General features: G+C 39.4%; 1 protein-coding gene across 1 annotated transcript in view; it reads left to right on the top strand.

The window, feature by feature from the left end:
- The window catches only part of Cacna2d3 (calcium channel, voltage-dependent, alpha 2/delta subunit 3), a 935,068-nt gene that overhangs the window by 493,678 nt on the left and 414,357 nt on the right, over positions 1–27,033 (top strand). Inside the window, exons 10-11 of the mRNA XM_013030732.1 lie at positions 14,893–14,982; positions 20,243–20,356. Of these exons, the coding sequence (XP_012886186.1) occupies positions 14,893–14,982; positions 20,243–20,356 (204 nt within the window). The remainder of the gene's footprint in view (positions 1–14,892; positions 14,983–20,242; positions 20,357–27,033) is intronic.

The following is a 27,033-nucleotide window of genomic DNA, read 5'->3' as shown; positions in this document are numbered from 1 at the left end:
TGAGTGATCTGTGGGTTAGCACCATTGGAGAAATCCCATGGCAGAGGTTGATCTGGTCATCCTGCCTCCTGCCTCTAAGATCATCAGAGAGCAAGTCAACTGAATGAGCTGCAGTTCAGGCTCTCATTCACAAATGTCTCCTGTCATGAACTATCTTTTACACAACTCCCTGCATCATGTATCCCTATGCATCACCCAGAAAAACTCTCTGCGTGGTTTATAATTCCCATCATGCTACTATAAAGAATGGCCAAAAATCTAAAACTGATGATGAGGCCAAGTGCTAGTGAGGAGGCAGAGCAACTGAGTCTCTCTGAGGCTTTTGGTAGGAATGTGGAACAGTGCAGTCACTGGAGGAAGCAGTTTGCTGACTTCTCATAAATGTAAACAGCCTTTCCATAGTACCATATATATGTACAGCAATCCTACTCCTAGCTATTTATCTTAGATAAATTAAACTTATTCTACAAAAAAAACATGCACTTATGTCTGTAACAGTTCTAATGGTAATCAGCCAAACTGAAAATGACCTATGTTCTTGGGTAGGTGAATGAAAGGACAAATTTTTTATCCATGCAGCAAATCAGAAGGAAAGAATTGTTATAGACAGATAATCTCCAGTCGCTGAGATGTATACTCTAAGGTCACGCAAAGTAATTTATGTGTCATTCCCAAAATGAGACTACCAGATGGCTATTGCCAGGAGTTGGTAGTAGAGTGAGGGCTTGACTCTAAAGGGATAGCCTAAGTCATTGCTTTATGGTAGGACAGTTTGTATCGTGATGCAGTGGTATGTATATGAATCTATTCCCATGATGAAAGTTCATGAAAACATACAGTAAATTAAGTGAGTATCTTAAAGAGGTCTGTAGTTAGTTAACAGTACTATTCAATTTTCCATATTTTTTCCATTGTTGTTGGTCATGGGACTTGAATTCAGGGCATGGGTACTGTCCCTAAGTTCTTTTTGTTCAAGGCTAGCTTTGTAGCACTTTCAACCACAGCTCCACTTCCAGCCATTTTCAATTTTCTGATTTTGATAAGTCTCCTTTAATAAAGATATTATCATTGGTGGAGTCTAGGGGAAGGACATAAGATCTTCTTAGCTATTTTTGTTTACTTCTTATGAGTTTACAATTATTTTAAAATAAAAAATATTTTGATGAGTCCCCTAACAGGCACTAATATTACCTGAATACTTGCAAGTTTCAGGCCCTTTGTTCATACTATACACACACACACACACACACACACACACACACACACACACACACACATATAAAATTTCACTTAAATTTCCTACCAGCTTTGTCTGGTACATTATTTTCAACTATCTTATGGATGGGGAGACTTTACCAAAATCACACATACAGTGAAAAATTGCAGAATTGGTTGGAAAGTAGGTGGCCTAACTCTAGAATTTGTGTTTACTGCTATAATCTTCTGCCTTTTTAAGCCAGACTCTGAGATACAGAGACTAGTGTAGATGATTCCATGTGTAGGCCACATATGATTTTTGTCTTGTCTGTTTACTGTCATGAATGAGGCTTTTGTGATTTGAAAATTCTTTGGTTCAAATTATAGCAAAGTAATATGAGTATGCCGAAAAGAGATGCATGAAAATGTATAATAGAAATATGTTATTAGAGAACTCTTTGATGTGGAAGAAGCATGCTGGGGGTGGGATGTAACAGTGCATGAGACTTGTGACATTTAGGTCATTTCAGCATGACATTCTTGCAAATGACCTCAAGCAAGTTCTTTAATCCCTTTTGGTCTGTTTTCTTACCTGAGAAACAAGAACTTACACTCCTGACTTCACCGTAGGAGGAAGTATTAGAGCCTGAATAGTGACCCCCTATTCAAGTTTAACCCTTTCTCTAATATGGCTACATTTGGAGATAGGGCCTTTAAAGTTAGAGTTAAGGTCACAAAGGAGAAGCCCTATTTCAATAGGACCATGGTCCTTTAAGAGGAGGAAGAGCTCAGACATAAATATACACATACACACAGAGAGGAAGCTGTTCAAGGATGTAGAGAGCATCTCAAAGCCAGGAAGAGAAGCATTAGGAGAAACAAAACCTGCCAACATCTTGATCTTACCTTCAGAACTGTGCCGTGTGTTTCTGGAGTTTAAGTCACCTAATCAGTGGTTTTGCTATGGAAGTCCTAGCTGACTAGCATAGAAAATGTCTCAGATAGGATCCAAGAGTGTTAGAACACTCAAGTTACAGAAGCTTACCAAGTAACACAGTTGGCTGTGGAAATCTGGCATCCAACCATGGATCCTATTTTTTTTTTATTGTGAACATACTGTACAGAGGGGTTACAATTACAAGGGCAAGATAATGAGTACATTTCTTATCAAGCCAACCATGGATCCTAGGAAGACTACATTGGTGTCTTCCCCAAGAAGTATTTGATGGAAATAGCAGTTCTATGATGAAATGTTGGTAGTTGTGCTGATAGGGAGTAAGGAAATGAAAGTTCTGTAGTCAAAACTTAGAAATGACAGATCATACCATTTAAACAAGCATCGTTGCTTCAGGACTTCCAGAGCCTTTAAAAAGCAGATGTCCATTATAATTTTCTAACAATTCACTTGGCAGAATTTCCAAACCTTTTTCTAGGTATGCTATTTAATCAAGTAAATTTTGTAGATGACAATTTTGGAAATGCATTTGTGTTATTTTCCTTGATGAGCAATAGAAAAGTATGGTAATCTGAGTGGCTAAAAACAATAGAAAATTCTTGTGTCATATTCTGACAGAAGTTGGAAATCAGGTGTTAGCAGGTGCTGCTTCTTCTGAAGCTTGTGCAGAGAAGCCCTTCCTGCCTCTTCCAGCTTCTGGTTTGGCTGTGGTAATCTTGCCTCCTTTGCATACATGACTCTAATCTCTGCCCTCATGTGGCCCTCTTTTCCTTGTGTCTCTCAGGCCACCAGTTATATTGGATTAAGGGTCCATCCTAATGACATCAGGTGAATTTAAGTAATTACACTTTTAATAGCCCTACTCCAAAGTAAAACGACATAAAATATATCCTGGGGGACACAATTTAACACATAATTCTTGATATCAGTATTTTTTGGCAATAAGTGCTTTAAAATCTTTGTTGCCTTCCATGTTTGTTTCCTTCAGGATAAACTGTTCATTTTAATTTTACATTCATCAGAGCAGAGGATTTTAATCAAGAATGCTCAGCAAAATCACATATCATCTGTTTTCAAAGAAGCCTGTTTCCATTCAAGATGCGGATCCAGTGGGGCCTGGGTGATAGATGTTAAAACAGATTGGTTTGAAAACTGTGACTATAACTAACTTCTCTGTTCCAGAGCTCTCTATATATTCTGCCTTCTCTTCAAATACCTCTCCTCTAACCAAAAAGTAGCACTGCTTTCTTTGTGAGGATACAGTTAGCACACAGGTCCTGGTCTCTTTTCAGAATCCAAGGAAGAAGGTACACAGGAAGGTTGTATATAGAGGTTGGTCTTAATCCAGCCATAACTGCAGCAATAAACTTTTGAGATTTTTTTTCTCCTAAAAGTCACAATATCATCTGGGCAAAGTGTAAATGCAGCAAATGACTGATATCCCATGTTAAAAGTAATCTTTACACATGAAGTGCCAGGATGGAACATGCAGAGAGTTAGCAGAATAGTCACATGATAGTTCTTGCTGTCAGTCATTTCTCTGACTGTATTTCAAAAGGTCTTTGTTATATTTCCAAAAATCTTGGAGTATAGTTCAAAAGATCTTTGTAGCTTTCAAATTATTCTCAAAATAATCTAGATGAGGTGTATTTTAGTTATGTATTGTTGTGAAACATCCTCAAATTTAATGCTTAAAACAGTAACCATTTATGATTTCATATGGTTTCACATCAAGAGTCTGCGAGTACTTTCACTGGTTCATTTTGGCTTAGGGTATCCTATGAGTATGGTGGCTGGATCTACAATTTTCTGAAGATGGACTAGGATAGAAAATCCATATCTAAATTCATTCATGTGAAAATTAGCAAGAGATTTGGTCTCCTTGGTAGTTATTGGTTGAGGTATTCATAGCGCTCTCCCCAACAAAGTAGTTTGTACTAGAGTGATTGCCTCCCAGAGATCATAAAATGGAAGTAACCTTACAAATAGCATGTTGTATTCTCTTTGCCCAAGAGACCTATCATAGTGCAATGTGAGAAGACTCTCCACAAACATTTAAATACAGGAAGTAGGCACACCATCTTGAAGCTTGGCTACCTCAAGGGAGATGAAAGAAGGTGCCAATAAAGCAAGATTTGTGTGAGTTGATAGTCTAGATTTCTAATTACAATTGTCTTTTTTTTTTTTTTTGGTCGGTCGTGGGTCTTGAACTCTGGGCCTGGGGACTGTCCCTGAGCTCTTCAGCTCAAGGCGAGCGCTCTACCACTTGAGCTACAGGGCCACTTCCGGTTTTCTAGTGCTTTATTGGAGATAAGAGTTTCATGGACTTTCCTGCCCGGGCTGGCTTTGAACCGCAATCCTCAGATCTCAGCCTCCTGAGTAGCTAGGATGACAGGCGTGAGCCACCGGTACCCGGCTAATTATAAATTTTTTTAGAAAAAAATGTTTACATTTTAGAGACCAGTGAAATTTCATCCATGTATTTGCTGTAATGTGACTGTGTCCTTGTTTATGAAAGGAAGATAAAATTACCTGTCTTAACCCTTGGGATTATGGCTCATGACTGCTTAAAGCAAAGGCCAGTATCAGAGGACACCTAATAAATATTAGTTATTGGCAATATTATGTTCTTTGTTTGGTCTTAGGCACTCTCTACTAATCCTTAAACCATTCCAGTACCACCTATTTACTGGAATATCTTTCTTTATTGTGTTCTAGAGGCATATTGTGCTTTGCTCTGGGACAGGTACCATTTCTTTTTAAAAACTGTATATTTATTATCTTTAAGTATTATCTTTAAGTAGTTGTTCTACTTAAAGTAATATTATTTTTTTCTGCTTATGTGGTGCTGAGGAATCAAACCCTGGGCCTCATGCATGCAAGGCAAGTACTCGAGCCACCTTCCTAGCCCCAATACTATTTATTTATCTTTTTAATTATATATTTGTTTTCTTTAAGTAAGACAACTACTTAAAGATATTATGTTTAAGGAGTTACCATTCAACAAATCACTTTTGAATACAATGTATCATTTTTTGAACTGTATATTATCTTTAAGTAAAACAATTACTTAAAGATATTATCTTTAAGGAGTTACTATTCAATAAATGACTTTTAAATATATTGCATGATCAATATCAATCTTTTCATCATTCTCTCTCATCCCTCCCAATTCAACCCCTCTCCTCAATTTCCTTAGTTTCATAGGATACACATTGAATATTATAATTGATTTCTCTATTCTTCCTTTCTTCATTTGTCTGTCTACCTCCTCTTGAAACTCCACCCCCTGCACCTTTCAAATGCCAATTTCCTGGTATTTATTTTGTTGTACTGAGAATTCATTTTTCTAAGGAATTATACCATTTTAATTCTCCTCTGTAAATTCCATACTTCTGTTAATGTGTTTGTGTACATTTCATACAAACTGTATGTGTTTATTTGTACATTTATGCATTAGTTCTAGCTTCCACATATGGTACCCTTTATCTCTCTGGGCCTGAATTATTTCATTTAATGTAATTTTTCTTTGAAAGTGATGTAATATAATTTTTCCTAATGGATGAGTAAAGTTCCATTGTGTGTGTGTGTGTGTGTGTGTGTGTGTGTGTGTCACATTTTCTTGATCCATTATTCTGTTAAGAAGAATCTGGGCTGTTTTCATACCTTAGCTATGGTTAATAATGCAGCAATGAACGTGGTTTTGCAAGTGGCTTTACTGTATCCTAATTGTCATCTTTTAGATAAATGACCAAGAATGGTATTGCTGGATTATTAGGGTAATTTTATGTTTAGTTTTTTGAGGAATCTTCAAACTTCTGTCCAGAGTAGTTGAACAAGTTTACATTCCTACCAATAGTATATCATGGTTCTTTTTTCCCAACATCTGTGCCAGCATCTCTAGTTGTTTGTATTCTTGATGATGATCATTCCAACTAGGATGAAATGGAATCTCAGTGTTGTTTAGATTTTCATTGCCTTTATGTGAAGAGATATTGAACATTTATTTGTCAATTGGCCAATTTTACTTCTTTTGAGAAGGCTCTCTTTAGCTCATTTGAGCATTTATTAATTGGATTGTTGATTTTTAGAGGGTTTGGATTCTTCAACTCTTTGTATAGTTTGGATAATAGGCCATTATCTGATGTATAGCTGGCAATGTCTTCTATTCTGTAGGCTGTCTTTTTATCTTAACTATTTCTTTTGTCATGCAGAAACTTCTTAACTTGATGTAATTTTATCTGTCAATTTTTTCTTTAATTTTTGAGCCCTTGGAATTTTACTCAGAAAGTTCTTGCCTGATGCTTTTCTTACTTCTTCCTGTAATAGTTTCATTGTTTCAGGTCTTACATTGATGTCATTGATTCATTTATTGTACTACAGGATGACAGACTTCAAACTCTACTATAGAGCTTTTTGTAATGAAAACAGCTTGGTACTGGTATAAAACAGACCCAACGAACAGAATAGGTGAACCAGAAATAACCCGGAGACCTACAGCTATCTAATGTTTAATAAGAAGCCAAAAACTTAGGATGGAAAAAAGACTATTTAGCAAATAATGTGGGAAAACTGGATATCTACATACAAAAAACTGAAACTAGATCCCTGTCTGTCACCCTGTACTAGTACTATTTATTTCTTAACCTCTCCTCTTACTCTCTTCTGTGGCCTGCTACATAGGAAAGTATTTGCTCCGTGTAGAGACTTAAATGTGGATCACGGCTTTGCATCTCTGGCCTGCACAAACCATGTTTCTCTGAAAAATGTGTGCTGTGCCAATAAAGAGCTATGCCTCCTCAAGAAGCTTCTGCTAAGATGAATGAACTTACATGTCTGGAAACTTCTCTCTCCTCTTCTCCATGGAATCTTTCTGTCCATAGAAAACCAATTTGCTGGAGCTTAAGTGAAGCTTTCCCTCATTATTGCTACTAAAATCTTAGGCCTGAAAAAGGCCCATAACCCAGACTTAGACAAACCCAAAGTTCCATTCTCTGATTCTACATTGACTCATTCCTAGATACATAACCACTGATGGTCAATAAGAGTGTTTCTGTGACTCTATGATCATAATATGGCTGATAGGATTTCTGTGGGGTTTCCAGCTTTAGCAAAACAAACAAAGCATAGGTAACTTTGAATTTCAGATAAACAACCAATTCTGAGTATATGATTTATTGGTTATCTGGAATTTAAAGTTAATTGGTTATTCTTCTAATAGCTTTTTCAAATGAGCTGGCTAAGCTAGGAGAATGTGAGACTGGTGATGTGGGCAGCTGTGTGGGCTAAAGCCTGTTGGCAGAGAAGAACTTGTTTGTGGAATTGGAGATTTTGTTATTCATTTTTAGAATTTAAATTTGGGTCCTAAAAAGAGCTCAAAACACAGTGCCAAAAGGCATTTCAAGCCATGGATGTCTAACAAGACTTTGTGTTTACCGAACACTTATTAAGTGCTGATTCTGTAGTAAGCACTTGGTCTGAATTACTTCATTAAGTCCATAGTAACTCTTGAGGGTACACACAAGAAATTATTGACCCAATCATTTAAGGTGTTATAACAATAATGCACTCCAATGTGGTACTAAGGTGTTTTGTTCTAGAAAACCTAAGTATCCATCATTCAGGGACTAGTCAAATAAATGCTGATATATCCCTAAGAAGTACAGTGCCCTACAGGGCATTTGTTTATTCACAGACTTCAATGAAGACGGAAGAAATGGAGACAATTAAGCTTAATACTCATATATAATTAAGTTTGGCAAAGTGTAGTGAATTTCATAACAAACATGTTTTAATTGAATATGTTTTATAAAACTACACCGATCTTCTACATGATCATATTGAAAACGTTTTAATTGAATTGTCTCTTGGGATCACATGCCAAGCTGCCCCATGAATCAATTCTGCCACCATGGAACTGGCATGCATGACTCTATCTCTGTGTCTCACTATCCGCCAGCTTTCCATGTGGGGTCACAGCTCCTTGTTTGGGTGGGGACCACTATCCACATGACTGTGAGGTAAGCCCACTGGCATCCAAAGCACCATGTCTGCTTTACATTCTCCCCTGGACACCAACTGTAAACAAACATTTCTTCAGAGTTGAGGCATTCACAAAACTTGGCACCATGTTTGGAATCAACTCAAACTGGCTTCTGTCTGTACTTGCACACCACAGCTGATGAAAACATTCTTCCTCTAACAAAGACATTTGAAGCAAATCAAGGTCCTCATAAAGTTTATGGAGACTGAATTTGGGCCTTCAGAGCTGTCAGAAAGATGTGAAGCCTGGGGCTTGTTCTTTATAGACCCGTCACCTCACTCTACCACGACACAAAACAGGTGCTGCTCTCAGCTGCGACTCTCCTTTTCTCTTGGCATTCCTCTTGGACCCCATCTTGCTCCTGGTGTGGTAATCAGCACGGCCATCTCAGCAGTTGCTTGGAGGCAGTGATTGCTTTATTTGAAGGTTCCACGTTGGATACCTCCTAGTTGAACAGAATTTACAATTCTGAGCTCACCACCACCATCTTACATGGAATAATTAGTAGTTTTGCCTTGGAAATGAAGCTTTTGCTAATCTGACATACCTGACATGAAATAGCACACATTGTTCTCATCCAGGAGATCTAGCTTGTCTCTAATTTGGCACTGGCACCAACTGCTGCAACCTTCAGACACTTGCATACCTTATACATAGTGGAAAGAGAAATGTGAATGATTCAGGCACAGTTCTATCAGTATCTGAACTTTCTTCCTCAGATTGCAAACATCTGAGCTTCCTCTTTCATACCAGTTTTTTGAGCCCTTCTGTATTTGTCTTTGAAAAGCACCATGTTACACCCACCAGAGTCAAATAGCAATATGATTTACTGGATGCCTGTCTCAGAGGCAGTCCTGTTAGAGGATGTGTGCCATTGCTATTGTAGAATGTTCTGATTGTCCTTCCTACATCTCATTGGCATTTTCCCAGAAAAGGCTATAAAATTCATTCCGGGTATTTCTCAAACCAAAAGGGAACATGGGGAAGCCATCCAGGATAAGAGTTGTTGTATACAGGGTTTGTGCTGTCAGCAATGAATGCATCAGGGCAAGGACAATCTAGTAAAATGGCGTCTATATAATGAGACATGTGTGGGGATTACTTGGATCTCTGACAGATGGGCTTTGGAGGTTGAGTTTGGGCCACAGAGCTCACAGATGAGTTTGCCATCACGAGGCTGACTTGACTGATGGAAGCCATGTCCGTTAGGAAAAGGGAATGAAAACTGGAAATCCTTCTACTTGGAGTGCCTGAATTTTAGTTTTTTTTTTAAAAAGATGTGTTCCTGGAGCCATTTGAAGGTAATCTACTAAAGTCAAGCACCTTTGAGGAACACATGCCTTGGTCACCACAAAAAGTCTATACTTCTGGGACTTTGTGCATTCTATGTGTGAATGAGGCAGTGAGGACAACAAAAAGCCATGGTACATGTGTTTCCATTGTTCAAACATGCTCCATCATTCTATTGGACCACACTTAACAAATCACACCTTACCAATTATTAAAATCCTAAAGCATTTAATTAAGCATTGAACCATCCACAAGGGCTTTCTGAGCCCAATGTTCTGGGTCACAACATAGGAACCATACACAAGAGAACCATTTTTGATGGGATTATCATTTTACTCATGAGCCTAGAGGAAGTAGTCTGCTGCATGCTGTGCTTTATCAGGGTATAGAAAGCTGTACCCTGTGTGTGTAAGAGGGTTCCTCTTACACAGGGGTCCAGACGTGGGTCACGATATACTGTAACCCAGTCTGCCTTCTACTTGCTATACTATATGATCTTGGGCAAATTATTTCATTAAATTGTGCTTCTATTGGCTAAAGTAAAGTAGAAGGATAATCAGGCCTTTCTTGTGAGGGTGTAGGAGGATCAAGTGAGGTAATGTATAGGAAGAATATAGTGCCTGGTAGGACATTGTACGTCTGTCAGGGTTTGCCATCATTAGATGCCTTGGGAGGCAGTTACTGAGGTTGCCACATGGCTGCATGTTTGTAACAACTGTTGTAGACAGAGAATGTGTATGAGGTTCAGGTTTCTAGAATTCAAGTGAGCTGATGGCTGTCACAGATAACTAGGTAGCTCCTCACCCACCTGTGAAAATACTATCTACCTCAGGTCCCTCAGGGTTCTCTGGGAATAAGAAATTGTTTTGTCTTCTGCTATCTACTTATCATTTGAACACCCCATTATTCTTTGGAGGATGTAAAGAATTATAATTACATGGACAGAGAGACACAGGAGAGCTATTGTCACAGACAGTTATCAGTATGTTCCAACCAAATCAAATGCCGGTGCAGAAAGAGGCCACTGCAGAAGGTTCCACTACTGGCTAGGATGCAGTGACTGTTCGACAGAGATAAGCGAGCTTGGAGGCATCTGCTGGCATCAGGGCACAGGAAGCTGTGGTGCGGACGGGTCCATCTCCCCAGGTGTTAAGCTGCACTAATTGCTTTGGAAGCAAGGCCTTTTCCTGGGCAGTAGCATATGCTGAATGAGTTGCCTGAAGCACAGATTTTAAAAACCTTCCCTTTTCTTTTATTGATGTTTAATAATAAAATGGAACAGTCACTGTTCCTAATGAATTGTTTAATTTAACTTAGAAAAAGAAGGAAAACTATGGATCTTTTGGTTCACAGTTGTTGAGCAGCTTGTGTCTCAGTGATCTGGTGATGTTAAGTCTTCTGTTTTTCTGTAGCTGAGCTCCTGAGCTCCTGAGGACAGTTGGGTTTGGGGGTTAGTAGAATTAGTCATATTTCTATCCCTTTTAAGAAAACTTAGTTCTTGAAGGGAAAAGTTAGTTATTTCCCAAAGTATATTAAGTGATAAGGTTGAAAACTAAGGATCTAGAACAGATGTTTGAAGTATAAAACTTTCTATATATACTACAAAGTTTTTATGGGAAGATTTTTTTCCATACAAGGTTTGAACTCAGAGCTTTAAACTTCTGAGGCAGATGTTCTACCCCTGAGTCATAATTCTAGCCCCCTTTTCACTGATGAATTTTAAGATGGGGTCTCATTTCCATTCGAGAGGCATGTCTAGACCTTGATTCACCTATTTCAGGGTTCCTATAGTTGCTAGAATGACAGGCATATACCACCTCATCCAGCTTCTCTCCACTGAAGTAGAATCACACGTTTCTGCCTGGGCTGGCCTCCCAATTTCACCCTCCCATGTGGCTTACGTGTGTGCGTCTGAGCCCTGAAATGGGTTGAGAAGGGGTCTGATGAGCCTTCCTGCCAGAGTTGGCCTTGAATTGCAGTCCTCCTGTTCTCAGCTTCTCACATTGAACCACTGATGCCTGACTTGTTTACTCTACATATTTCAAATGCTGACAATAATCTCTCCTTCCCTCCCGTTTGCCTTTCTTTTCATTTTCTTTGTGTGGAGGCCTTGAATTTGCTTTTAATGGACTTGATACAGCAATGTAGGTAGATAAGGTGCTCAGTGGTATGGGTTGAGAGGAGAGATAATTAGCATGGAAATGTATTAGTAGCACTCTCACAGGTATAATTGGTAATCTTATGTTGGCAGTCATCTTTGCCTCAGTCCATCCTCAGTGCAGGCATTCAGTGGGGCTCTCAGTTGGTACTGCAGGAGTGCACAGGTTTATAAACTCACTTTCTCAGTGATGAGAACTTGGTGCATTTTAGTGAGGCTTTCCTTTCCTTCTATGAGTGACAGAAGACAGTCTTTCCTTTCAGTGACTGTGAAATGAAGATGCCCCCATATTTTCCTTACTCTCAACTATCTTCTTTTGCTTGCCCAGAGAGAAATAGAGCTCCAAGAATGAAAATGTCTTACCTAAGTTTAAGGAAAAGGCAAAATTGGAATTAGAACAAACCCTGCCCACTTCTCTGAGGCCTCTTGTTCCACCAACACCCAGGCAGTTTGTGTGCCCATCACAGGGCAAATATGAAACAGGAAACTCAAGTCATTTGCCTCAGGGAGTCACCTGCTTAATGGTGTGACCATGATTAGAACTCAGGTTCTTGAGGCCTAGCTCATTTTTTCTGTCTTTCAGAAGCAATAGATTCTATATGTCAGTTGTTTAGATATACAAGAATAATAGGGTGAAATGAAATATAGAAATTTCTGAATTTTAAAGTGGTTATAATAGGGAGCAGAAAAAGAGAAATCTGAAGTGAGGAGGGAGATACATGGAAGTCTGCCAGGCACCTTCATTTTTCTTCCAGACACTAGCCTTCAGGTTGATCAGCACAATCACAAATCATTAGTTTCCATGCACCAAACAATGGATTCTAAGCCCATAAGCACCAAGAGCCTGCTGTGCAAAAAGTATCTTACACTGTGTGACTAAAGCCATGGGGAACAGTACAGTACAATGGTGGTGATGGAAAAAAAAAGAAGTATGTACACAGAGCTGATGAGGAAGAAACACAGGGTGTCTTTCTAGAAACATCATCCTGAGCAGTCAGGATTTTGGTGCTGATGGTAGTAATCATAGCAGTCCTTTCAGTTTAGAGGTCTAGATCACTAAAACTGGTTAAACAACAAATATATTGATTCACTTACTTAAAAAGAGTAGACATGCTTAGATAGAGAGAACATAACCTAATGATGCCCCCTCAGCTCTTCTTGGCTGTGTGAGCTCTTCCTGCCCAGTGTCACCTGGTACCCAGGATAACTCCTGAGCTATCAGCAGTCCTCCTGGAAAGGGGAATCCTCTCTCATGTCCCCATAGAAGTTGAGGGATTGGGCCAATGCCCTATATGATTGCAGCCAGGGAGACAGACAGAGTTCACAGATCAGGCAGGCCTGATAAATGGACCCATGTCTTGATCTGGAAGGGACAGAGAGATAGTAATCCAATCCAAACCATATAAAGCATGAGGAAGTAGTAGAGAAGGAAAACCAGAAGATGAAGGATATGTGTTGGATAGGGACAAATTACATATATCCACTGGGGTCTGGCCCTAGCCTTTCCTCTGATTCATCATTAGTCAACCAGCATGTGAGCTGGAGTAACTAGCTTGAGACTTGAATTTTTAAGTCAGCACTCTCAGAACTTTGAGCAATGTTCTATCATCTGCATTACCCAATAGAGTAACTACTAGCTACATGCTGCTAATGAACCCTTGAAATGTAGCTAGTGCTACTGAGAAACAAAATCTGTAATGTTTAATTAAGATTAAATGTGAATAGCTATAGGTGGCTCGTGGCTATCCTACTGGACAGAAAAACGCTTAATGGAAGGCATATCATGGAAAATAGTTGCCTGGAAGACCTAGCATTGTGTTAAGAGTTAATCAGAGAGTTAAATACAGCCTGAAAGGTAAGGCAGTTGATTTGGTTTGAGTTAAGGGTAGAAGAGAAGGAACTTGGACATGAGGGAGAAAAGAAAAAAAAAGAGACATAAATTTCCATAAATAAGAAGCCCTCAGTTTGAGGAACTATTTTTCCACCTAATATTTGGACCAGATTTGCGGCAGGAAGAAAACAACATTAACTGGCCTTGTTATAAAAGAAAATTATGGGGAACTCCATGACATATTGTTCCACTTGACTCAAAGTGTCCAACAATAATTGGGCATTGCTTAGATCAGCACATGACACACAGCTACACATGGATTAAAAGAAAAATTAAATGGGGCTGTTATGTTGTTTAACAGTATTGTGTAAACTTTTGTGACTAAGCACAATTAATTGCAGTTGATGGAAATGATATCAGATGAAGAGAACAGGCTTGGAGAACAGAGCCTGATTACAGTGATGTGGACCTGGAGTGAATTAAAGACCAGCCTCCTGGAAAGCTGTATGATGGACAGACAGCTCATCGTGTGCTATGCTCCATATGCGATGTCACATTACTGCCTTCGTGGCTGGGCTTCTGTAGAAGGGAGCTAGAAGGGCTTTGAGCCTGTTCCTAAAAAGGCTCATTCCCTTTCTATCTGTTCCTTAAAGCTCTTTTAGATTTTTAGTCTGTTTTCTTTGTTTATTGTCTTCATTTTGATGTTGATATCCGCTTTTTGTCCTTGCTCTTCAGAGATATCTACTGAACATGTCCTCTGTATATAGCTATCTGGTAGACGTGGGTGGCAGAAAACTTCATCTTTATCTTAAGAACTCCATAGTTTCAAGCGGAGGCAGAGTTTTAATTAGACAGTGGCACTTGGACTGCTAAGTGCATTGTGGATCTGGGTATGGGTAGCAGCATGGGGTCACACAAAAAAGCATTTAAGCTAGTCTCAGAGGCAAGTGGCCTGGAAAGGACTTCTGGTGCATGCAGGGTGTGATTGGCTACATTGAGACCCGGGGATCAAGGGGAGATAGTGTGACAGGGGCTGGGTTGGGGGTTTTGCATGGAGGGGGGAGCATTTCAGTGTCTTAGCATGGGAAGGGGGAGAGGGAACGAGTTTCAGGTATAGAACTTGGAAAGGAAAGAAGGAAAAATAGATGAATTAAGTGTTTTTACCAGATTAATTTTTTTCTAAGCTATAATCAAAGCTAAAAAATAAATATTAAAGGTAAATTTTATATTGAAGGAATATATCATTCTTATATATTCTTATATATGTATTATCTAAGGACATACATTTCCTTTTTATATAGAAGGAAAGATCATTTGGGGCTGTCATTGATCTTTCAGAATCATATGCCAGTCCACTTCAAGGCTGTTATTTCACGCACAGAAAAGACACTAATGGATTTTCTGCCTTGTCGTTTCAGCACTTCAGGGAGCATCTGGACAAACTTTTTGCTAAAGGAATTGGAATGCTGGATATATCTCTGAATGAGGCCTTCAACATTCTCAGTGATGTAAGCTCCTCTTTGCTTTGCCTTTCTTGTTATTAAGAGAATAGATGGGACTTACGGAATTATCTGTCAGTGTTATTGTCAGTCCTGGGGTTTTCTGAGAGCAAGCAACACAGACGGTCCATCTTGAGTGTCAAGAGAGAAATAGGAGAACCAGTGAGTTTTCCAGGCAGCTCTGTGGGGGCAGCTATTGTCATTTTTGCTGATGTAACAGGGTAAGGTGGGTAAATCACCCACAGTAACCCATAGTTTGGACACTGTAAGTAATTAGTCTGACACTTAGCCTTAGATTTTTCTAGTTCTTTCACCTTTTAATTTTCCTTTTTTTCAAAGCCTGGACTTGAATTGAGGGTCTTATAGATGTGAGGCAAATGCTCTACCATTGAGCTACATCCCCAGCCCAGACACACATTTTTCATGCTCATACACTGGCCTCTCAAAGGTTGGCTCTAATTTCTAGAGTCCCTTTTATCAGTGATATGTATTAATACAAAGAAGGCCATTCAATTTCAGTCATGAGCTTGTGTCATGACTGCAGAGGAAAAATGAAAAATAAGGAAAGTAAGGTGTTGAGTCAGCTTCCTCAATATGAATGTAAGGCTATTGGCTACAGGTAATTGACATTTATCTAAGAGTTCGTGATTTGGACAGCACATCTCTGCTGACAGTAAAGTAATAGTGTAGAAATATAGTTGGCCCAGGCAGAGGCCTATTCTGTTCCCTTAAATTCTGGTTTGAACCCTTAGTATATCTCTCTTTCTCAGGGCATGGAACACTGAATCTCAGCAGACCTCTTTGAAGTAGTAATACTGAAAAGACTGTGACATTTTGAAATTTTAGTTTCTTTTTATTTAAACAATCTGGTGGCATGCTGGATACTAGTGGCTCATGACTATAATCTTAACTACTCAGAAAGCTAAGATCTAAGGATTGTGGTTCAAAGCCATCCCAGGCAGGAAAAAGTTATGAGACTCTTATCTATAATATAAACTACCAAAAAAGCCAGAAGTGCAGCTGTGGCTCAAATAGTAGAATTCTAGCCTTCAGCTACAGAAGAAAAAAAAAAGCTAAGGGGCAGCACCAAGACCCTAAATTCAGGCCCCAGGTCCCTCACAAAAACAAACACCAAAAAAAACCAAAAAACCTTACACACACACACACACACACACACACACACACTAGTAGCCATACACACACACACACACACACACACAAACACACACACACACAAACACACACACTAGTAGCCATAGTAGGGAAAAATAACTCTAAGTTAGAAAGTCCTTGAATCCTTTATGGGAAAGAAATTTCCACAGTAAATTTCCATTGCCCTATCCTCTGGCTTGCGTGTGGAGGAGAGAAAATTAGACGTTTATGTGGTTGGTTGGGTCTAGAGCTTGTTGTTTGAGGAAATTATTCTGGATCACCACCTAATTTTCCTCATCTGTAAAATGGAGATAGACATAGACTGGCCTCACAAATCATGAAAGTTAGTATAAAATGAAAACACAGGGTCTCTCTTATTCTCAGGCTCTTAGGAGTTTTAAGAAAGGGACAGCAGAATGTTCTTCCAGGCATGCACCATTTCTTGGGTGGGGCTCTGTTCTGCGGTGCCCTTCCCATGCTGGGAGGCTGTCCTTGGAGATCTTCCTTATGACAAAGAGACTTCAGTGTGATGAAGTGGTGGCTGACTCCTTTCAGCAGTATTGGGTGCTCACCTTACCACAGAAACACTGGGAAGTTTCAGCTCTCATGGGCTCTAGACACAGCTCTACTCTGAGTCTTTGGCCTTACTCCTTGCCCAGGTACTCAGAAACATCAGCTTCCCTCATTTGTCCTCTGTTCTTCCTTGTCATGCTAAGCCCCAGTGGTTGTTGGTCTGCCATGATCCCTAACATAGGGGCCATAGGAAAGTGGGAAGCCAATTTTTGCTCTTTTACAATACCACTAGCTCCTATTAAAGGTCTTGAGGAATCCCATAAGGAACAGAACCTTTCAAAAATGTTTATTCTTTGCTGGCCCAGCCATGTGTTATGTCGTGTTATAAACTCAATATTAATGTCCAGTAGAAGTCACAGCTCACAGAACATAACTATCCCTGTATCCTTCAAATATTAGGTTCATATTACCACAGTGACCATCCGAGAAACCACAAACATGGATGGATTTTTGTTGTTGTGGATGTTGAATCCTGTGAGGGAAGTATTTGTGAATGTGGACACTCACTCCTGCCTGCTTTCACGTGTAAAAACTGTGTCACCAGGCCAGTCAGTAACTCAGAAGAACCAAACTTCAATCTAAGACAGCAGAACACCAAAGCACTAATAAAGGTTACTAAGGGTCCCTGCTTGAGATAAGTTGACTGTCCATACCTTATTCTTCCAAGTGCATATTTATTCTAGAGAGAAATATTTCCATCCTTTCTCTTGCCATTGGGCTTTTAAGTATCTAGGGTTTTTTTTGACAGGCATTGATATGGTTAATCCCCCCATGAAAATGAAGTTTCCACTTCATCAGTGTGACTTTTAAGTGACATAACTCTCTTCCTGTGTTTGATGTCTGCTTCGGCAAGCCAATGGGAAACAAAATAAGCTGTTTTCCAAATGTGTGTTCAGGCACACACACAGATGCTACAGAAACACCTCCCATCACACACACATCACCCATACATTACACATATAAACACACACTCCACAGATACATCCCTCTGCAATGTACCACATGTATACCACACACACACACATCACACATATCTCTCACACCCAATAGATACATACCTCACCACACACCACATGTGTTCCACACACACACAAACACTCCACAGATACATCCCTCTGCTGCACACCACATATATACCACACATATATTACACATACCCACCCACTCAATATATATACATATATATATATATATCTGTACTATACACACATCATACATGCACACTACACATGGCACATATACCCACACCATAGATACATCCTTCACCACACATACACACACCACACACTATACACATACACACCACACATATACATTTTATGCACACAGACACATACACACACACACTGAGAAAGAGAGAGAACTGAGACTGTGGTTGTAAACAGCTTAGAATGAGTTCAGAATGGCTCATAGGTTATGCTAATTAGAGTTTATGCTGTCTTACAATTACTTACATTTTAGTTTTGGTATTTTCTCAGATGGCCTAAAGACTGCAGTTGTTGAGACCAATGGCTTTGAAAAGAGCAGTCACATAGACTTCTAAGCCCCTTCCAGCTATTGATCTTCACTGCATTCATTAGATGTTGTAAGAACACAGAGCCAGTTTGCTACAGTAGTTAGCATCTACCTTGTCATGTGACAACTGCAATTATCTTTTTTGGCGATGAATGTGATCTTTGCAGTGATTACCTTTTAAAAATTTTTCTTAGCCAATTAAATAAAATTCGGTGACATTTCAAAGACTGTTAATCACAACCAAATGCTCTAAATGTCAGGATGCATTGAAAATTTCACTGCTAACTGATGAATCACTGAGCTAATTGTAGTTCATCATCAGGCCCTTGTCATTGTTATTATTATGGAAAACACTTTCATCACTCTCGCTATTCAATAAAAAAAAGTTCTAGACAAATATGAAGAGAAGAGATATTACTCATCAAAGCATTTGAGTTTAATTGCATTCTTCAAAATCCTCCAAATACAGATTGAAGCAAAGAATACCAGAGGCCCAGCCAGAAAGGAAAGTAATCTTTTCAAATAAATAGCTCCTGGCAGCTCCGTGTAGTCTATGTTATTCAAATCTCTTCATTTCTCTCTTTTTGTTTGGGAAAGTTTTTCTATGATGTTTTAAAATGAGTTGCATGAACAACCCATCCAAGGACATCCTGGTTTTTCTTCCTCTGAAGTCTCCGTGAGCTGAAGCATATATTGTTCTTGTTTTGGAGCTTGCTGTAATTTTTTTTTGAGTATGGTAAAAGCTGTTGGGCATGCAGCCTCCTCAAACAACCTGTTGAAATGACCAAGCTCTAAGGCTACTTTGGTTACTACTATAAAGGAACAGCATTAGACACCTTAGCAGCATCTCAGAGTGGGAAAGACAAAGAGTGGGATATTTATTGAGACTGAAATCTGATTGGAGGTACATCTCTCAGTATGGAGGGGATAGAGGAAGCTTGATCAGTATCCTATATAAAAACTGTAATATTACAGTTGAAGATTGGTGATCAGTTGATTGAACACATTAAGCACAGTCCTACTTGGTGCTGAAATGCCCTCTCCTTTCAGGTATTCTAGTATCATCTTCTCAGTGAGGTTCTTCCTAACTAGTTTCTCTAAAATTGATTCTTTCCTGTTTCCCATCTTCGCTTTCTCTTTATTTCCCCCTTAGCATCATAAGCATTACACTTACAATATACTTTACATATTTACCTTGTTTTTGTATGCCTTCCCAAAGAGAATACAACATTGATAAAGGGAACAGATTTGTGTATGTTTTAGCCCCAGCATTACCTGGGTACTTGTAATGGAGTTTTGTTTTGTTTTCCATTGAAAACTAAAGGGCTTTGTGTTTCTCATGTCTAAAGGACTTGGTGTTACTTTGGGTCACATCATTAATAGCATTCATTAAGGGAAATTCACTTTGGACCCAAGGGTAAATGCACCATGATCTGGTAGCTATATTTGCTCACTGTAGATAGTACTTGTAAATGCTGGGAACTTTGAAAACAATTGTATAGCTGGAAATTAAGGTTTAGGGATTTTTCATAGCAGCATATACAGTCTTGGAAATTTAGCATGCTAGCAAATAAACTGAATACATGTTAGAACCTGTTAATAGCATATATTTTAAGTGAACTCTTAAAAAAAGAGTGCTTAGTGCTTTAATGTGAATTTTCTTTTTGTTGTTGTTGTTTGCTTCATTATTTGTTTAAAACATCCATTCGGATTAGCCTCATTCAGATTTTAAAAGCGATATTGCTGCCTTATATAATGTTCCTCAAAGATCCTTGTGCCAACTCCTTAAGATTTATTTTGAGAAATAAAACTTCTACTCTGATGGGAGAACTTAGACCTTTAGCTCCCATTTGTTAGAACATATATGGCAGCCGACTCAGCAAGGCTTGTCTGGAAGATTCTGCTTAGTGATGCCCAAAGAGCTCTTGAGTCTAGAAACTTTCAAAGCCCAGATCATACATTCCTGAGGTCTTGCAGATACATAGAACTCTGATATTTATTTTTATTTTGAACTTATTTCTTTGCATAGTTCAACCACACAGGACAAGGAAGCATTTGCAGCCAGGCCATTATGCTGATAACTGATGGAGCAGTGGACACCTATGATACCATCTTTGCAAAATACAACTGGCCTGATCGAAAGGTGAGTTGATGCCAGCACCATCCACGCAGTGGAGTCATTGGACAACCTTTATCATAACCTTCAGATCTCCTCAGACAAGTGTCCTGTGTAGACTTAATCTTATAATGACCTATGGTTTTTCTGCCTTGTGGTTTTTGGTTGACCAAAATCAAATACTTTGGCTTTTGTTGTTTTCAAAATGAAACTATTTTAGAGAGAAAGAAACCATAAAAACATGTTTAATGTATTCTGTGAAAAGATCCATTGTCAGTATACTTCATCCATATTGAGCATCATTCTCTTTATTTTTGTTTGCCTTGGAGCCAGAGCTGCTCTGTGGACCCTTGGTCTCAGGAATGATGAAGTCAACTGCAGTGTCCTTAACAGACTTCTTTTTCATGAGCCATTTTTTTCTGTAGTTTTTCGTTGGACCACCTAGAACATTCTGTTTCCCATATCTGTCAAAACTTGTCTGCTCTCTGTTACACTCCTTTGGTTTCCAGATGGACAATATGGACTTTTATCTTATGAACCCATACATGTCAACATTTACAAATGCTCGAATTCAAAGATTCTTCAAGATATAAGCCAGTCTGAAGTCACTAGGAAGATTAATATTGTGGATCTTGGACTGTATCATATACCTGTAGCATCTAAATCTCTGGGTATGTGGCCCTATAATATATATTTGCAAAAGGATCAACACATGAGCACAAGCCAGTGTATTGGCAATTGTGGTCACTGTCTCTTCCAAATAGTGGAATTTTAGCAGGGAAAAGAGGCAAGATTGGACTTCAATGAGCACTGTCCTATGCCATTGCCAAAGGTGTTCCCTGACTGTTCCGCTAGATATGAGACAGTCCAAACCTAGTCCCTCTTCCGTTGTCTAGTTTGTATATTTAATCCCTGGACATTGAACAAACAGTACAAATTTCTCAAAAAGAAACAAGACAAATGTGATGTGTGCCCTCACCATATCCAAAGAGCAGGTACCATGTGGGAAAATTAGATGGGAGAAAGATATCGTTTCATTTCATGTTCGCTTCATCATTCTCAAATTACGCAGTGTGGTGACACAGGCTCTCACCCCTCTAAGGAGGCCGATGATTAACGTTATATGCATCTTGTACAGCGTGGTTCCCAAATAGATGGGAGAGTGTTCCCCTAAAGCTTAACCTTGGAAACAACTATCAGGTAGGGAGGTAGAGGAAAAGTGGCTCTGGTGGGTTTAGTGAGAAGATGTGAAGTTGTGGCATGTGACTTGCCCAGATGACATTTATGAGTAAATCCAGTCCACTATAAACACTGACTTTAGAAACCAACCATTGAAAAAAGTGGAAGTTCACTATTGGACAATATGATTTTACATGCCAGTGGTAAATTGATCATTTCCAGGAACAAGTAGAAGCCATACTTAATTGAAAGGAGAAGTACTGGCCCCACTTGCACCTCTACAGTATATAGCAGAATATCCAGCATGGAGGGGCGGTTCAAAACCTGAACACAAGCAGGGTGCCAGTGGCTCACACTTGTAATCCTAACTACTCAGGACGCTTAGATCTGAGGATCACAGTTCGAAGCCAGCCTGGGCAGGTAGGTCTGTGAGACTCTTATCTTCAGTTAACCACCAGAAAACTGGAAATGGTGCCGTGGCTCAAAGTAGTAAAATGCTAGCCTTGAGTGCAAAAACTCAGGGATAGATAGCTCCTAGACCCTGAGTTCAAACACCATGACCAACAAATAACAATAAAAACAATGCACAGTGTTCTTAGGTCCACTTGATTAAAAACAATAAAGCAAAAGGAAGTGGAGGTCTTTTTAATAGTAGCAAATTTGTTTGCACATACATCTCAGGTGCTGTATTTCATGAATCACTCCTATTTGATGATGCTGGGTCAATAGCAGCCACTTAGGAATATTGGTTTTGAAATATTCTGCCCCTACTTGTAGAGAGAAACAGGATAAGGGATGCAAAATTCCAAATCTTCTGATAAACTTTAAATCTCAGTTTTCCTTTACGAAGGAAAAATACTGATTTTAGATGAACTGAAGCAGGTCTTGTTTATAAAATATTATCAAGCAGTGGTAGAGGTCTTTTAAAAACTTTTTATTAGAAAACCAATACTACTTCCTTTCCCTTCGGTCTCATTCTACAACATTTGGATAAATACACCTTTTTATGAACTTCCTCATGATAGTGCAGGTAATGAATTTGCATAAAACCCCATTATGATTGAGCACTGAAATAAAGAGAGCTGATATGGAATGTGTAAGTAGTCATTGTTCTCCATCATTTTGAACATTAGCTATCTAGTACAGGGTTGCATCTGTCATGTGGAAATTGGCAATCTTCAAGATTGCAAAAATAAAAAAAAATGGACTCCAGAAAGAGGAAGATAGTCCTAAGCATGGAATGTGATTTCTGTAAAACAGCCTTGCTTAGAGAGCTTGTTCCCTCGAAGGTTGACCCACTCCAGAGCTCCTGACCCAGTGGTGTGTGTGTGTATCAGAAAGTGTATGTTCCTAGCAAGTCCCCAGGTGAACAGATGCTATTGTGGGAGCCACACACAAGAAACACTGCCGTAGAAGCAGTATAAGAAGTAGGGCTTGGTTCTTGAATGGACTATGCCAATCCTCCTTTCCTTTTTTTTTTTCCTCCAACCTTTGCAAGGACCTTTTCCTTAGAACTATCTAGCCTGCAGATGTTTATTTCTTGACTTATACTCTGTTTGGGAAACTGTTCATTCTTGCCCAACATTTACAAAGCTAGAGATATTGTATAAAAGTTTAATTCTTTTATGTGTGTGGAGGGGAACTTGGCCTTGAACTAGAAGCTGGCACTTTTCCTCAGCTTTTTCTCTCACAGCTGATACTCTAACACTTGAGGCATACCTCCAGTTCTAGCTTTTTTGCTGGTTAATTGAAGGTAAGACTCTCTTACATTTGTAAGTCCCAGCTGACCCTGAACCTTGATGCTCAGGTTTCAGCCTCCTGATTATAGATGTAAGCCACTGGCACCTGGCCAAATTTTAGTTTCTCTTAATGGGCACACGTGCCACTTTAACGTCACCATTCCCAGAATCAGCAAGGGACTGAAAAAGGCTGCCCTCTTAGACAGCTAGCACGTGTTCTCTGTGGTTTTGATCCTCATACTCTCCATCATTGCTCTCACTCATATGCTTTACCTGTGTATATTAGTATGGAATCTTGAGACGGACAGGTCCATACTACTTCTCAGGCAGAGTTTGTGGTTCCCAGCATCAGGGATTTTCCCTCCCCTCTTATGTTTGTCCTAGGCCTTCACTCTTTTCTAGCCAGAGGCCATCATTATCCTTGCCTAAACCCTGGACTCCGGACTGCCTAGGAATTGTCGTAAGGGATGCATGACTTCGTGTCCAGTGCCATAACTGGTTCTGGGTCTGTCTTTTAACTTCGTTGTTTGGTGATTCCATAAACACAGATTTCCTATTCCAAACAGTTATCCATCCCTGCACTTTGAACCAGCTCTGCTGAGAAGTGTATCTACTCAGCACAGCAGATTGGACTCCTATGTAGTGGGGCAGTCAGGTTCCAAGAAAGGGAAAGAAAGAAGTGAGGCAGTACAGGGGAATACCTGTATGAGTGTCATTCTTCAAAGTGATTTAGCACCTAACCAGTGTCTTGCTCAAGGCAACTGCTTATAAAACATTTTAGAGTAAGCTGAAAAAAAGGAATGCATTACTTCTCATTTAGCCACGAGTCCATGAAGGCAGAGTTGTGATTGCCTTTGCAATGTGTCCCTTGCCAGCAGTTTATTCCTAAAAGCTGAAGTGAGGACCTATTTATTAATTTATGGGAAGCCATGTACTTTTGCTTAATACCCATTGGTTAGTGGCTTAACAGTAGCTCTTACACACTTAAAATAAAATATGAACTCTTCAACACAAAAGGTACTTTCCTTGTGATTTATAACCTGTACCTGTTTAAATTAGGAAAAGTACTAGGCCTGATATCAACTCTCTCTTCTAACTCAAAAATGAAGTCCTGACATTATTTATCATTATTCATTACTCCTTCTCCTGTATACATCATAGAGAATCACTGGCTGGATAGACATGCAAAAGATTAGTTAAGTGATGTAATGAAGAGATTGGCAAACTATGGTCCTTGGGCTTAATTTGATAGAAATAATTTGCACATTTTTAAATGGAAAAAATTTGGAGACTATGTCATGGCACAAAATAATTATGTAAAGTTCAAATTTAAGTGTCTTAACATAGTCATATGCATATTCACATACATTTGTTTTCATATTGTCTGTGGTTAATGGTAGGAGCCAGACAAGTTTGCAAAGCCTGAATTTACAGTCTAACCTTTTGACTCTCTCTTTTCAAACTCCTGATCTGAAGGGATCTTTGAAGAAGAAGAAAGTAGAGCAGCTAGTGAGTTGTTACAGGTCGTTGAGATGTCCTCAGGATTTCATACTTCAGCTGGGTGCCACAGAAGACAGCAGTGTTGGTATCTGCCTCCCTTGCTATGCTTCTTTTCTACTTGAATGAATTGTATGAGCCACAGAATAAGTGGTAGGCGGAGGGAGAGAGAGACTTGATGGCAAGCAATTCTTTTTCTACTGTGGAATTGCTTTCCCCAAATGCTTAGTGATCCTTGCACTTTTCCACAATGAGTCTTGAGCCATAACCCAGGGCCTGGGATGCAGGATCTTTAGAAATGTTATACATGGTGATCCCTGATCTCAGTTTTGGTGGTGCCATGGGCACAGACAGAGGTCACAGATTTCAGGTCACCAGAGTTACAGAGGGGACACCCTGGAAGGAATCAGTTTTCCTCTTCACACAGGTCTAGGAAACCAGAGATTCCCTCTCCTTAGTTTGAAAGGCTAGAACAAAAACAACAGTGACAGACTGAGTTGTTCACTAACAACAGAAACTTGCATTTCAGACTTCTAGATGCTGGATATACAAGTTTGGAGAGCCAGAATGTCTTGTGGAGGGTCTGTTTCCATTTTACAGGCTGCTGATTTCTCATGTGGTAGAGAGAAGAATGGGGAAGCACAACTCTCCCATGACACTTATAAGACTCATATAAGGTCACTAAAATCCCATTGGTGAGAATTCTACCTTCTGACTACATCTAATCCTGTCACCTCCCAAAGGCCCTAAATCCTAATACTGTCACATTGTGGGCTAGGATTTCAACAAATGAATTCAGGGGAGTTCATCACACTCCCTGAATACAAATAAAATGGAATCCCTCTAATCCCTGTTACTGTGGGGCAGGATAAACCTCCTCATGAGTTGGCAAACTTTATTTTCATTTGTGTTACTCAGTAGGGGTTGAGATTTGTCCCTTCAGTAACTGTCAAATAATAGATCACATATTAACTTGCTCCTACTGCAGACACAGTGCCTAGATGATCCTGGTAGATAATGACCCACTTGTCATTCTTAGATGTCACCATGCAATTCATCCTTCCCGTGGCTCATGGTACTAGAATGTGCTATATATATATATATATTTCCTCAAGTCTCCTTCAATAAATAGTGTATTAAACTTATTTCTTATACCTCTACTTATAAAATAGAACTGATGCTAGCTAATTCTATGGAAATCTAAGTATCAAGTATAACAATAAATGTTTCATGCATATTGACTTCTCATGGAAAACATAGGAGATGGGAATATTATCATTTCCTTTTCATAGAAAAGGAAACTAAGGTGCCAAGATGTTTCATAACTGATTCAGGGTTCCACGATGAACATTTGGTCAAATTGATCCAGGCAGACAAATAATGAGCGTGCCTGATCCTTAACCTTTTTGCAGGGATCTTGAGGGTAAAGCAAAAATAAAATAACCATAAGTTACAGAAAACGCTGACATATTATGCACATCATCACCAGGACAACAGATCTGTTTCCTTAGCCTTCCTGCTCTCAAAGCAGGAGTGTCTGCAAAATGACAGGGATTCTATGATTGCAGAACCTACCATAGCTTTATAGCGAGAGCAAGAGGAGAACAAATCATTTAGAGTGATGCCAAAGCCATCTGGGTGTGACTAAATGACTTTCCATTTTTAAAGAATGGGGGAACTTCAAAGGTGACTGATATTTTAGCTATATGTACTGTGCTTTATTATCCTTAATCTCAAGAACAACAGGGATGGAAGTGGTGCTGTAGCACAAGTGGTAGAGCACTAACCTTGGGCTGAAGAGCTGAGGGACAGCGCCCAGCCCCAAAGTTCAAGTCCCATGAATGTCAAAAGAAAAACAAAAAAAGAACAACAGGGAGAATGATCCTGGAAGTCCTTCACAGATATGCCCAAGGATAAGGTCCTTTGAAAATTGCGTGGGAGGGGGTGATATGGACTATAAGGCTAACAATGTGGGACAAAACAACCGTTGGTATGGGAATAAAGAAACTGGGCCAATAGAAAGGTTCAGGGGACTTGAAGAGACATGACTTTGCAGCAATGCTAGAAACGCTACTGGAAATCCTTACATTCTAAGCTGGTATCTGCAAGAGGGGATATAGGTAGTTTGCCCTAAAAAGACCTTCTTCTGTTGTCATAATCTGGGAGATAAATCCTCTCAAGACCATCTAGTCTCATTTCCCTTCAGGGTGCAAAATGCTGCTGCAGGCCTCTGGGGTAGTTTTGCAAAACTCAGTCCTCCATCCTGGGGAGTTAAGTGTCCAAATAGAG

The sequence above is a fragment of the Dipodomys ordii genome, unplaced genomic scaffold, assembly GCF_000151885.1.
Source record: "Dipodomys ordii isolate 6190 unplaced genomic scaffold, Dord_2.0 Scaffold132, whole genome shotgun sequence".
Classification (NCBI taxonomy): domain Eukaryota; kingdom Metazoa; phylum Chordata; class Mammalia; order Rodentia; family Heteromyidae; genus Dipodomys; species Dipodomys ordii.
The sequence above is the reverse complement of the archived record's forward strand: the minus strand, read 5'-3'. Positions and strand labels throughout refer to the sequence as shown.